Below are 11,497 nucleotides of genomic sequence, written 5' to 3' on the forward strand. Positions count from 1 at the left end.
AATAGCTGATGTCTTTAAAATTAATGGCTATTACGGATGTTTTGCGGGATGAACGGTGTCTATTATGATGTTATCAAACTGGGGCCGCAATTCCCGCAAGAGCCGCAATCGCGATGTTGGATTCGCCACAATAAGTACCGAAACCCCATACAAGACTCTTCACTTTGAAACAAATAAAAGAGTGAAAACACTATATATAAATCTCCAATCATTAGATGGAACCACCTGAAAAGGAAGACGTATCCATCATATCTGCGTTCAAAAATTGGTCAAGGTCTATCCTTTGTAGACCGGGGAGATCAGCGACGAGCGCTCCAAGCCACGAGTATTCCTCAGAATTGGGGTTGAGCTGCGGGGGAGACTCTATCAGTCTATTTTGCTGGTGAACATTGAGTGCCTCTCCCAATATAGTTATATCATCTTTTCTGCGTTGCTGATGCAATAAAACCAACAGACAGGCTGTGCTATAGGCTTCTGCCAAAGCTTCCGTATCGTAGGTAGATGCCACCAAACCCAGGGTGCGCATTGCCTCGGGAAGTATAGCTAGCGATGGTCGAGTGTCCATCGTCAGGAGAACACAAATGATTTGAAAAGGCACATTTGCGACCTGATGCCATGGTGAGCAATCTAGCACCATACTGCTAGCACAGCCGAGTCCCTTCTTCAATAGAATTAAAACTCGGTCGGCTAGACTTGAGGAGATATCCAAGTTCTGCATATGGATTCGTCGAAGAATGCAAAGTGCGAGATTGCATTGTGCGAGAACCGATGGAGGCTGTGTATGTGTTCCGTCCAGAAGCTTCGCTAGAGTCGACGTGAGATCGGTCTCATCTTTTGCTCTCCCTGGATCAAGGCTAATTGAAATGGGTAAAAGACCAAGAATTTCATCGGTATAGTCACCTGGTTTAGGTGATGGAGGTAGTGGTAGGTCGCTCTTTTGGAACGATACTCGTGAAAGGCCCAGGTCGAATGAGGTCCATATATTCAAGTGATGCGCAACACCAACCAGTCGTCTCCGAATATCGGGGTCGCATTGAGCACTGTGAGGAAGGACTGAGTTTTCAGGTGTCTCGGGGTGAAGGCCTGCGGCCTCGAGCAGATGCATAAGGGTTGAGCTAGCTATCCAAGTCGAATATGGTGAATCTGTTAGACGAAGGTAGATAGATCTCAGTGCCCATCCAGTTAAGAGATCGATGGATGGAGGACCACTCAGGTGGTGCATATTCAAGCAGCAGTTGGCCGTTCGCACCAAGTGCAGTTCCGTGACTGTGGCATTTCTTTGGGAGAATAGACAACCAATTGCGGCAACCCCCGATAAAACGCTCTCGTAAATATCGGGGATGAGTGGTGATAGCCAGCGTGCGTTCAGTCTCTCGAAGAAATTTCGACGATCGATAAACCCATAGCATGGATCCACTTTATCAAAGTACACTTGCGCCAAAGATTTTATGTGTTCAAGCGACGTGATCTCAATGATCGAAAGTGCAGAAGTGGGGATATCTTGAGTCGACAATTTCCGAGTTCCAATATTCCACCCAAAGAGATTGAGCTTCGGTGCCTTTGCAGGATCAATCTTGAGGCCAAGCTTCCTCACAAAAGCTGCCCCGGAATTGGCCTCTAAGCGCCGAACCAAGCCCGATTGATCTAAATCAATAGTTTTTGGCTCTACAGTAGTCTGTGGAGAGGATCGAAGCTCGGATTGAGCATCTGGTGTTGGTGTTGGTCGCTTGACTGTTCGAGGCTTTCTTTGTCGGGTTTCATAGTGGCACTCGTAGCCCCAGTCAGAGCAAGTGGTGCAAGGTTCACCACCATCGCATTTCCTTTTTCGCTCTCTGCAAGGCTTACAAGCTAATCGGGAGCGTTTCCGTTTCAGGGTCTGCATCAAGGCTGTGGCTGCGTTGATAATGAGAACAGGTATGGTGGGAACGAATGGGAAATGCGGGATTTGCGGGAGTAGCGGGGTTGAAACGGTTCAAGGACAAGGAAGCTGAATAATAGCGAGTCTCAAAGGATTTATTTTCTAAATGAAGTCATCTAATCAACATTTCTATCATCTAAAGTCTAGGCACCATTTTAATAATTTTTACCGAATTTTCCTGGGTTGTTTTGTTAAGATACAATCAAACATCCCAGACACAAGGGGTTCGGAGATGGACGTGAATGACTTCATCGACAAACCTCGGTTAATCCCCCTCACTCACCATGCGCATACAGGAAACTAATCACTTCCGATAACCACAGAGGCCCAGCCAATATGACCGCGAAATTATTATCACGCTATCCATGGGCATCAAGCCCGCTTATCATCAGCGCGCCGATGCGTGTCATGTCCGGCCCAGCACTGGCAGTCGCAGTCTCACGCGCCGGTGGCTTAGGCTTCATCGGCCCTGGCATTAAAACCACAGATATGGGGAATGACCTCGAAGAAGCATCGGCCCTCATCCAAAAATCCCGTGTCTCGTCGCCAATATTCAACTCTTTACCGTCCCAAAATTTACTATTGCCAGTTGGAGTCGGGTTTCAACTCTGGGGAGACAAGCTACCTGATGCCGTCGCTGCGGTTGAGAAATTCAAGCCTTGTGCAGCTTGGTTGTATGCCCCTAGTGATGGTTCGAAGGATTATGATGACTGGTCGAGTCAAATTCGCCAAGTATCTCCCCAAACCCAGATCTGGATTCAGATCGGTACACTTGGAGAGGCGAAGCAACTTCTGCATATATCCCAGAAACCGGATGTCATTGTTGTGCAGGGATCTGAGTCGGGTGGTCACGGTCGGGCGACGGATGGCATGGGTATCATGTCACTGTTTCCGGAGGTAGCAGACGCAGTTGCGAGCAGCCAGATTCCTCTGGTAGCGGCTGGAGGTATTGCTGATGGACGAGGAGCTGCAGCGGCCCTGTGTCTAGGTGCTTCGGGTGTGGCGATGGGCACTCGGTTCCTAGCTGCTGATGAAACGCGCATTAGCCGGGGTTACCAAAATGAGGTCGTGCGTGCGTCAGATGGAGCTGTGAACACAACACGGACACTGCTCTACAATCATCTGCGTGGTACATTTGGGTGGCCAGCTGAATACAGTCCAAGAACAATTATTAACAAATCTTTCGTTGAGCACCAGGCGGGTGCTTCCTTTGAGGAGCTCAAGGGTCTTCATGATGAGGCTATGAAATCTGGTGATGATGGATGGGGCCCAAATGGCAGGCTTGCAACTTATGCGGGTGCCTCTGTTGGATTGGTCCACAATGTGGCTAGCGCAGGGGATATCGTGCGAGAAGTTCAAGGAGATGCTGTCAAAAAAATTCAATCATTGGGTTTTTAACATGCCTAGGTTGAATGCCTCCACCTGAGGTCTTGAATCCACTCCATCCTACACAAGACTTGGCAGGATCGACAGGAGCAGCCCTGAAGTATTGCACCATCTACAGTAAACAAGACAATGATCATCCGTTACCAAGAATAATTATTCAGACTTAGTGGGGAATGCAATGAAGATCTAAAGTGGAGGCCGCTGGTATACGAAATGGATTACGACTTACATTTGCGTGAGTTCATTATACTATCCGGACCTTGACAATCAAAATCACCCGGTAGGGCTCTATTCTTTTCCAAGATTCTCGTCTTGTAATCCTACTTTCGACAGCCTGTGAAGTCTCTCTGTTACTTCGTGCCAAAACATAGGCTTCACAGGTCACACCTCGGTATGAGATCATCGAAGGTACATTATTCGATCTACCCTCGTAGCACAATCATTGAGTACCAAAGAACCTTCACTTTGGCGGCCTTTATTTGTATATATAAGAATAAAAGAATGTATCTCGGAATAAAACAGTAATGAAGAGTTTTATCTTGACAAAGCTCGCAAGAGAGAACTCATAAATTGGTGGTACAAGCGGTCATAATATCGGCTTTGGAAGTCCTGTCAGACTGCGGTGCTAGCCCTTATTCAGGTGGTTAGTTGGAAGGCTGGGGAGCAGCGCAAACCTTGTTGCCCTTCTGTTGAGTGAATCAATATTTAGCGCATGCATATTGAAGGCAAAAGGGGGAAATACTCACGGTCTGCTGGCAGGTCTGGTTCTGCTTGCAGTCGGCATCAGTCTGGCACTGGTCAACAGCCTAGTATGAGTTAGTCTCAATAGCTCTGTATCTCGTATCACAGATACTTACGTTGCGCTTCTGGTTGTCGTTCTGCTCGTTCTTGGGGGCAACGCAGACATTGTCCTGGCAGGCAAGACCCTTGACACAGTCACCCTTGACCTGGCAAGGACCTTGGGCCTGAGACTTGGAGTTCTACGTTATGAGATCATTAGCATCGTCTTTGCCGAGTGTGTTGACTGTTGACACTTACCTCACGCTTATTCTTGGGAGCAATGCAAGTGTCCTTCTCACAAACCAGGCCCTTGCGACAGTCACCAGTGCTCTGGCACTGTCCGTTCAGGGCAACGTCAACCTGGTTTCCCTTTGCAAAATATTAGACAAGTTAAATCTTTAGACTCTTCGTAGGCTACTCACGTTACGCTTGCCCTTGGTGGCGAGGCAGGTGTTGTGCTCACAAACCAGACCCTTCTGGCAGTCTCCCATCTTCTGGCATTCCTGGCCAAGCTGGGAGTTGGAAACATCGCGCTGCTGCTTAGGGGCAACGCAGGTGTCATCCTGGCCACAAACAAGGCCCTTCACGCAGTCACCAGAGACCTTGCAGTCCTGGCCGATCTCGGACAGAGTCTTTTATCTGTTAGCTATCTGTGAATCAAGATTTTAGTGAGTTACTCACGTCGCGCTTGCCGTTTGTGGCAACGCATATGTCCTTCTCGCACACAAGGCCCTTAACGCAGTCACTGGTGACCTTGCAGTCACCATTGAGGTGGACGAGAGGAGCATCACGCTTGCTCTGGGAAGAAACACATATGTCCTTGACGCACTGAAGGTTCTGAGTACAGTCGCCGTCGACGTGACAGGCCTCATTCAAGTTTGCCAAAGGAGTGTCACGGGCGACCTTGCTGGCAACACAGTTGCCAGTCTTGTCACACTGCTGGTTGGGCTTGCAGTCGGTGTCGGCCTTGCAGCTAGGAGGCTGCTGAGCGGGGGAAGCCATAGCGAGACCCGCAAGCATGGCAGAGATAAAAACAGAGGTCTTCATTTTGGCAGATTTGTAAATTGAATAATGCAATGAAAATAGAGATTGGAGATAATTAAGTTAGATGTGATAAATAATGAATGTGGTTGTTTGAATGATATCCAAAAAGGCAGAGTCGAATGGGTTCTTATAATCTTTCGGTCACAGTCATAGAGGTCTTTCAGAGTCTCGAATTGAGTCCATGATGTCTGATCTAGACTGCTATCCCGTGCCACGCGTTGTATACATGATGGTTCCATATGATGCTACACGCGTACAACCACCTGGGCAATGCTCAAGCGGTCAAAGCACGTCTTTGGTGTAGAGCCTTAGATCTAAGGGGCTATTGATCTACACTTCGGAAAGGCGCGGGAAGGCCATTAGCTTCCGGGGTGAAGTGGAATGCCAAGCCAATCCTCAGAGGCCCGCAATGACGAATCGCTGAACATTTCAGTCTTCTGATGCATGTGCGGATTACGATCAAATTTGACACACATATTATGTCTTCACAATTCGTTGCGCGCACAATACTAGCTTACATAAAGTGCCGGTCCGTTGAGAAATTTTGAAATGGATTATACACGCGTTCCAGAGCGAGACGTTGGTACTAGAGGACCATGGGATAAGCCCAGGTCTAGACCAAGTCGGCACTGCCGCACCAGAAACACAAAGGACTGTGAGCTAAGATCCTCAATAGCTATCATGCAGAACTTGCATCATAACGACAGTAGTTTACGTTGCCGCCTGTTCTCCTGAGCCCCCATTCGTTAGAGCTTATTTTAGAACGATAATCCGCTAAGGCCCGGCTTAGAGGCTCCACTGGTCGACGAATCCAATCTAATGCTTATTCAAACGTTGGGGCTGCAAGCCCACATCGTGGTCGTCAATGGAGGTACGTAATCTTTCCACTCAGCCTTACCCCGGATTGAGGTGGTGATCATCACAAACGTACGTGGCAGGTAATATCTTGTTTCCCAAATGACCCTCCATGTTGGCGAGTCCATAAATTAGAAGGGATATGATCGGTGAGGAACGAACTTGAACTGCTCAATTGTGAAGGCCTGAATGCATAAGTAAAGGCATTTTGTTGAGAGTTCTCATCAATTCCGTCCTGTTATGTGGGGCGGCGCGTGTATGCTCCACATTTCTAAAAAGAAGCCGGGGCTCCACTACGTTCGCAGGCCTTGACAACCCAACTATTGGACCATGCCGTGTCAATAAGGTCGGTGCTTGTTGACTAGATTGCGCCCCTTGAGTCAATTTTACTAGTTAGAACGCCACTTACTCGTTGTTTGGTTCTATCTAATCAGACTGCAGTAAAGGAGCATGATCCTCTGTATTGACAAGTCGTTGCGCTCATTAGTTATTTTGTAGGCTTCTTTATGGAAGCCATTCGATCATGAAATAAGACAATGGTCCTGGGAAGTTAAATAATAGCAATGATTTTGATTTTGGACCGCCAAGTCGATCTTAAGTGGATTCCCACCTGAGGTTCAGCGGGGTTAGAATATGCAATTCCGGTACTTTGAAACCGGTTCGTATTTTGACATTAGGGGTCAAGTTGAGAAGAATACTATTATATACATGGAGTGGATATTCTATAACCGTGAGAACGCCAAGAAGGAGAATAATGGATCACATGGAGCCAAAGATCTGCATCATCCACGCATCGTCAAGACCATTGATGGGTAACATGGCGAGATCAGGGGCCGGTGGAACGAATTCGTCACCATTGAGGTCACTAGAAGGCAAGCTCGGATACCAAACCTCCATCAGCTTTGGCTCCCAACCTTGTTTGACTGACTGGACTATCCTGATTCCCTTTTCAAGGACGCACCAGTCCGGATCACCGGGAGGCATAGCCGTTTCAATACATCTCTTCATACTGTAACATGTTCGGTCGAGGTAGTCGAGGACATTTGCAGTATTCCGAACCATGGTCTTGTCCCAACCGGGATCATCCAGGGTGGATAGTCTGAACAGGCTCACAATGACCCGTGAGAACTGGAAAAAGGATGTAAAGGGAATAGCCTGGTACAAGAATGGTGAGACGGAGAGCCAGACCTCAAGCCAGTTTTTAGTGGCATGGAGAGCGGCACAAAGGCTTTCAATTCGGTACAACTCGGGGGATTGTGGATCAACAGGGGCTTGGATGGCCCACTCGTGGATGACGAGCTCGGCGTGAAACACGGACGTCAAAATGGTTTCTATTCGGTCAGTGGCTATCAGAGCGACAGTCTGGCTCGGACTTACCATTTTGTTGCAAATGTGCGGGTATTTGTTTTCGTACCACATCAAGTTGTGCTTGAAATGATTTGATGTAGAAGCGTGATATCAATTGGTCATCACCGTCTCGTCGAGCTTGATAAACTTTGTCCACCACCAATTGGATCTTGACCAGATTTACCAGAACTTCATCTTCGGGGCATTCATTTGTTTCCAATAAGACGGTAAGACTTTCTTCCATGTGAGGACTCCATCTCAGAGCATCGATCCGGTTCAAGGCCAGTGCAACACTGGACAGAAAGTTAGATTCGCTGGTATAAAAGGTAGACCTGAAACTTCAAGCAGCTTACCTAGATGTAATGAGAAAACATCCTAGAACCGCTCTTCTTTCTTCCAAGGTTCTTGTGGTACTGGCTTGTGGTTGCCAGCCCACTGCACATTTGAAAGCCTGCAAAGTTGATAGGTCTTTTGGGATGGCTTTATTTATTCCTATGTCGCAGATGATCCCCATGACCATATGGGCATAAAAGTTGAGGAATGGCCTCTTCGAAAAGGTATTCCTGGATAGTAGCAATTAGCATTGATTAAACCATTTGATTTGTTCTGGATGCTTCTCATATGCCACTCACCACAATATAAACGTCATAATTCCTAAGAGGATGTCCATGCTTGGGGAGACCCCGACGATGACTTCTTGATGAATGAGCTCTGTCACTTTGTTGAACAACATGTTTCTTTTACTCTCGCCTGGGGTGTTGACAGCCATGATGCATAACCAGAGAAACGGCTTGTCATTGCGGAGTTGCTGAGAGGTAACATGAGGCGGGATGTAAAGAAAGGGGATCAACTTCAAGTTTTGTTTACGAAAATCGTTGATGGTCTTTTCGGCAACGTCAGGAGCAATGTGCAGTCCAGCGCAGACGTCCGTTATTGAGCTATTATTTGGCGAAGGTACCGTTTGTGGTGGAGATGGCATGTCGGGTCGGTGATAGTTAAACGGAGATGTTTGCTTTGACCCCGAGGTGCTTGAATCCCAGTCTCCGGGCAGACCGGGATTCGAATTGGTGGATTGCAGTAAGGAAACAATACTATCAAGTTTTGCCTCTAACTGAGCTGTTTTGGACGCCGACGAGCGACTACTTCGCTTTCGCACTGTCGGCGACGGTCGACAATCTTTCTTCAGTCGTTGACATCTACGGGCGGTGAGCCTTCAATCTCGCATTTTCAACCCTTGCAGTACTCACCTCTCACAACCTCTCCCGGACGTCAGCAGAATACATTTGCTTTTTGCTCGAGAGCAGTTGACGCATGCCCGGCCATAGGGTGCCGGGGTCCCACTTTGGCTTGGACTAGTGTCCATTCCAATATCCGATAGTGGAAATCCACGGTCAGGCCGCAATAGATCTGTTGAGAAAGGAAGCCACCGAAGTATACAGCAGTAGGGATTCAAGGAGCAATTCTAATCAGAATCCGAGAAGCCTGGAGGAATAGGAGTGATTAGTGCGGTCAGGGAGTGGTGCCTTGGTGAAAAGAACGGGGTTCGGACATGTGCCATTCTGAATTCCGCTCGCGGGGACAGCCCTCTGCTTACGTGCCCGCTGATGGGCCAATCATTCGACATCACTCACCTTATAACAGAAGCACAAATTTTAACAGAAGCAACAAATACCGAACACGCTCACTCGCGAAGTCCAGATTTTATGTTTCGCTTACCAATCTGAATATTGTAAATACTATAATGATCTAGATAACAGCATATTGCCGTGAAATTGCGAATGCTTACTAGGTACCTACTCTCCATATCTAGTCGGAGCTACCGGGATTCGGGATTCGGTTTTTAAGTAACACAAAACTACTGACGCCGTACAACCTTGGCGCCTACACCCACCCAGAATTGATTTTGCCATCTTGGAGGGATTTGCGGGCCATTGAAGATCTGTCCGTGGGTGGAGGCTTATAAAGTTGAGTCTGACGCGCCATGAGCTCTTCAATATAAAGCTGGTTTGGTTTCCTCTGCCAATCAACGGAGCTAGAAAACCAACAGAAACATGGAGACACAAGTACCCACTCCCCGAAACCCTGAAGACCCCACCTACCCGTCAAGCTTGGGATTCGAGAAAGAGGTCACTTCAGATTCGTCGCCACGCCATTCAACAAACGATTCTCCAAGGAAGAGTCTGGCGACCGTAGAAGATGTCAATGATGATGAAGGCAAATATCTCACTGGGATCAAGCTTAGCCTGGTGATCGCTTCTGTCACCTTGGTCACCTTTTTAGTACTCCTTGATATGTCAATCATTGTCACGGTGGGTGGTGGCTCCGTTTGATACGTTCAGACAAGGTTTTAACACATCTAAGGCTATCCCAACGATCACCACCCAATTTCACTCTCTTGGAGATGTGGGGTGGTATGGAAGCGCTTATCAGATTGCAAGGTATGTTTCTTCTTCCTAGCGTTGGCACTACTCTAACTACATTGTTCAGTGCTTGCCTGCAACCTCTCACGGGTAAACTATATACCAACTTCAACTCCAAGGTATTTACTAACATATATCTTCTTTTGATCAAGTGCTAAGAATTGTAGTGGACCTTTTTGGCCTTCTTTTTCGTGTTTGAGCTGGGCTCTCTGCTCTGCGGTATCGCAAATTCATCCAAGATGCTCATTGTCGCTCGAGCGGTGGCAGGCATGGGTTGTTCTGGCCTAATGAATGGTACCCTGACTATCATTTCGTCCTGTGTTCCGCTTCACAAGTCCCCGAGTATGTTCTTTACCTTTTCCGCTACAACGGTTTGCTAATCGGTCACAGAAATCATTGGCATGGTGATGGGCTGTCAGTACCCCATGTACTTAGATTCTTTGGCCATTTTGCTGACAATTCACACAGTCTGTCAAACGGGCCTTATTTGTGGGCCATTGATCGGAGGTGCCTTTACCGAGAAGGCGTCCTGGAGGTGGTGTACGTGACTTTGATAAATCTGTTCGCAAGCGGTGCAGCTAATTAATACATTCTCTCAGGTTTCTACATTAATCTCCCCATTGGAGCTGTCGTCGCAATAGCTTTGGCATTCATCAACATTCCTGAACAATTCCCCAAGCCATCAATTAAATCCGCTGCCAAAACCATTCTTCATAAGCTTGACCTCATCGGCTTCATCCTCTTTTCTCCCGCAGCGATTCAACTCCTCCTTGCACTGGAGTATGGTGCTGGCAGCTATCCGTGGGGAAGTGCGAGGGTCATTGGACTTTTCTGTGGATCGGGTGGCGCATTTATTGTCTTTCTCCTCTGGGAGCATCGTCAAGGAGACAAAGCAATGATCCCTCTGTCTATGGTTGCGCAGAGGACAGTCTGGACAAGCTGCGTCTTCATGATGGGGCTTTTCGGAACGGTCCTCGCCTTGTCTTACTATCTACCCATTTACTTTCAGTCAGTCAGAAATGATACGCCGATCATGAGTGGTGTCTCGCTGCTCCCTATGATGCTGTCACAAGTCGTATTCGCAGTGAGCTCGGGTATCTTAAGTACGTCACTACTCCTACCAGTCAATTTGGAATTTGGCATTGACCAGAAATAGTTGGAAGACTAGGATACTATCTTCCCTGGGCCGTATTTTGTGGTGCACTTACTGCCATCAGTGGAGGACTTCTTGCAACATTGAGTCCCCACACATCAGTCGGAAAATGGGTTGGATATGAGATTATTGCTGGCGCGGGTCGAGGAACTGGATTTCAAATGGTGAGAGTCCCCGAACACAAGGTATGGACTATGTTGCTAACTTAATTCCCTGCAGCCCATCATTGCCATCCAGAATGCCCTTCATCCAACTCAATTATCAGTCGGTATGGCTGTTCTTATGTTCACTCAAACACTTTCTGGTGCCGTCTTTCTCACACTAGCGAATGTGATTTTCGATGCTGGTCTCAAGTCACTACTCCCCAAAGACGCGCCCAATGCCGATGCAGCGGCTATTATTGCTGCCGGAGCTACTGGTTTTAGATCTGCTGTGTCGAGTGAAGATCTTCCTGGTGTCTTGACAGCCTACGCAAAGAGTATAGATTATGTTTTCTACGCGACTGCTGGCCTGGGAGTGGTCATGTTCCTTATTGCATTCGGCATGGGCTGGAAAGATGTCCGAAAAAAGAAGACATCTCCTGAAAGTGCATGA

The 11,497-nt window shown here is 47.7% G+C and overlaps 5 protein-coding genes across 5 annotated transcripts; 2 read left to right on the plus strand and 3 right to left on the minus strand.

Moving 5' to 3' along the window:
- Positions 1 to 211: 211 nt before the first annotated feature.
- On the minus strand, positions 212 to 1,882 carry N7484_009877 (uncharacterized protein; the record flags this gene model as incomplete). The annotated part of the gene is made up of 1 exon (XM_057120264.1): positions 212 to 1,882. The coding sequence occupies one exon, from the start codon at positions 1,880 to 1,882 to the stop codon at positions 212 to 214; it is 1,671 nt and encodes a 556-aa protein (XP_056969819.1).
- A 372-nt stretch (positions 1,883 to 2,254) lies between these two features.
- On the plus strand, positions 2,255 to 3,316 carry N7484_009878 (nitronate monooxygenase; the record flags this gene model as incomplete). The annotated part of the gene is made up of 1 exon (XM_057120265.1): positions 2,255 to 3,316. The coding sequence occupies one exon, from the start codon at positions 2,255 to 2,257 to the stop codon at positions 3,314 to 3,316; it is 1,062 nt and encodes a 353-aa protein (XP_056969820.1).
- Positions 3,317 to 3,948: 632 nt separating this feature from the next.
- N7484_009879 (uncharacterized protein) lies at positions 3,949 to 5,131 on the minus strand (the record flags this gene model as incomplete). Its single annotated transcript, XM_057120266.1, has 6 exons — positions 3,949 to 3,990; positions 4,051 to 4,110; positions 4,162 to 4,284; positions 4,343 to 4,444; positions 4,507 to 4,716; positions 4,766 to 5,131. The coding sequence occupies 6 exons, from the start codon at positions 5,129 to 5,131 to the stop codon at positions 3,949 to 3,951; spliced, it is 903 nt and encodes a 300-aa protein (XP_056969821.1).
- A 1,611-nt stretch (positions 5,132 to 6,742) lies between these two features.
- Positions 6,743 to 8,693, minus strand: N7484_009880 (uncharacterized protein; the record flags this gene model as incomplete). Its single annotated transcript, XM_057120267.1, has 5 exons — positions 6,743 to 7,314; positions 7,361 to 7,623; positions 7,684 to 7,893; positions 7,963 to 8,541; positions 8,578 to 8,693. The coding sequence occupies 5 exons, from the start codon at positions 8,691 to 8,693 to the stop codon at positions 6,743 to 6,745; spliced, it is 1,740 nt and encodes a 579-aa protein (XP_056969822.1).
- Positions 8,694 to 9,381: 688 nt separating this feature from the next.
- Positions 9,382 to 11,497, plus strand: N7484_009881 (MDR family MFS transporter; the record flags this gene model as incomplete). Its single annotated transcript, XM_057120268.1, has 9 exons — positions 9,382 to 9,639; positions 9,692 to 9,768; positions 9,818 to 9,869; positions 9,918 to 10,092; positions 10,141 to 10,164; positions 10,219 to 10,290; positions 10,350 to 10,853; positions 10,907 to 11,067; positions 11,123 to 11,497. 9 exons carry the CDS (start codon positions 9,382 to 9,384, stop codon positions 11,495 to 11,497), a joined length of 1,698 nt encoding a protein of 565 aa, XP_056969823.1.

This window comes from Penicillium longicatenatum, assembly GCF_028827895.1.
Source record: "Penicillium longicatenatum strain IBT 33135 chromosome Unknown contig_6_segment0_segment0, whole genome shotgun sequence".
Lineage (NCBI taxonomy): Eukaryota > Fungi > Ascomycota > Eurotiomycetes > Eurotiales > Aspergillaceae > Penicillium > Penicillium longicatenatum.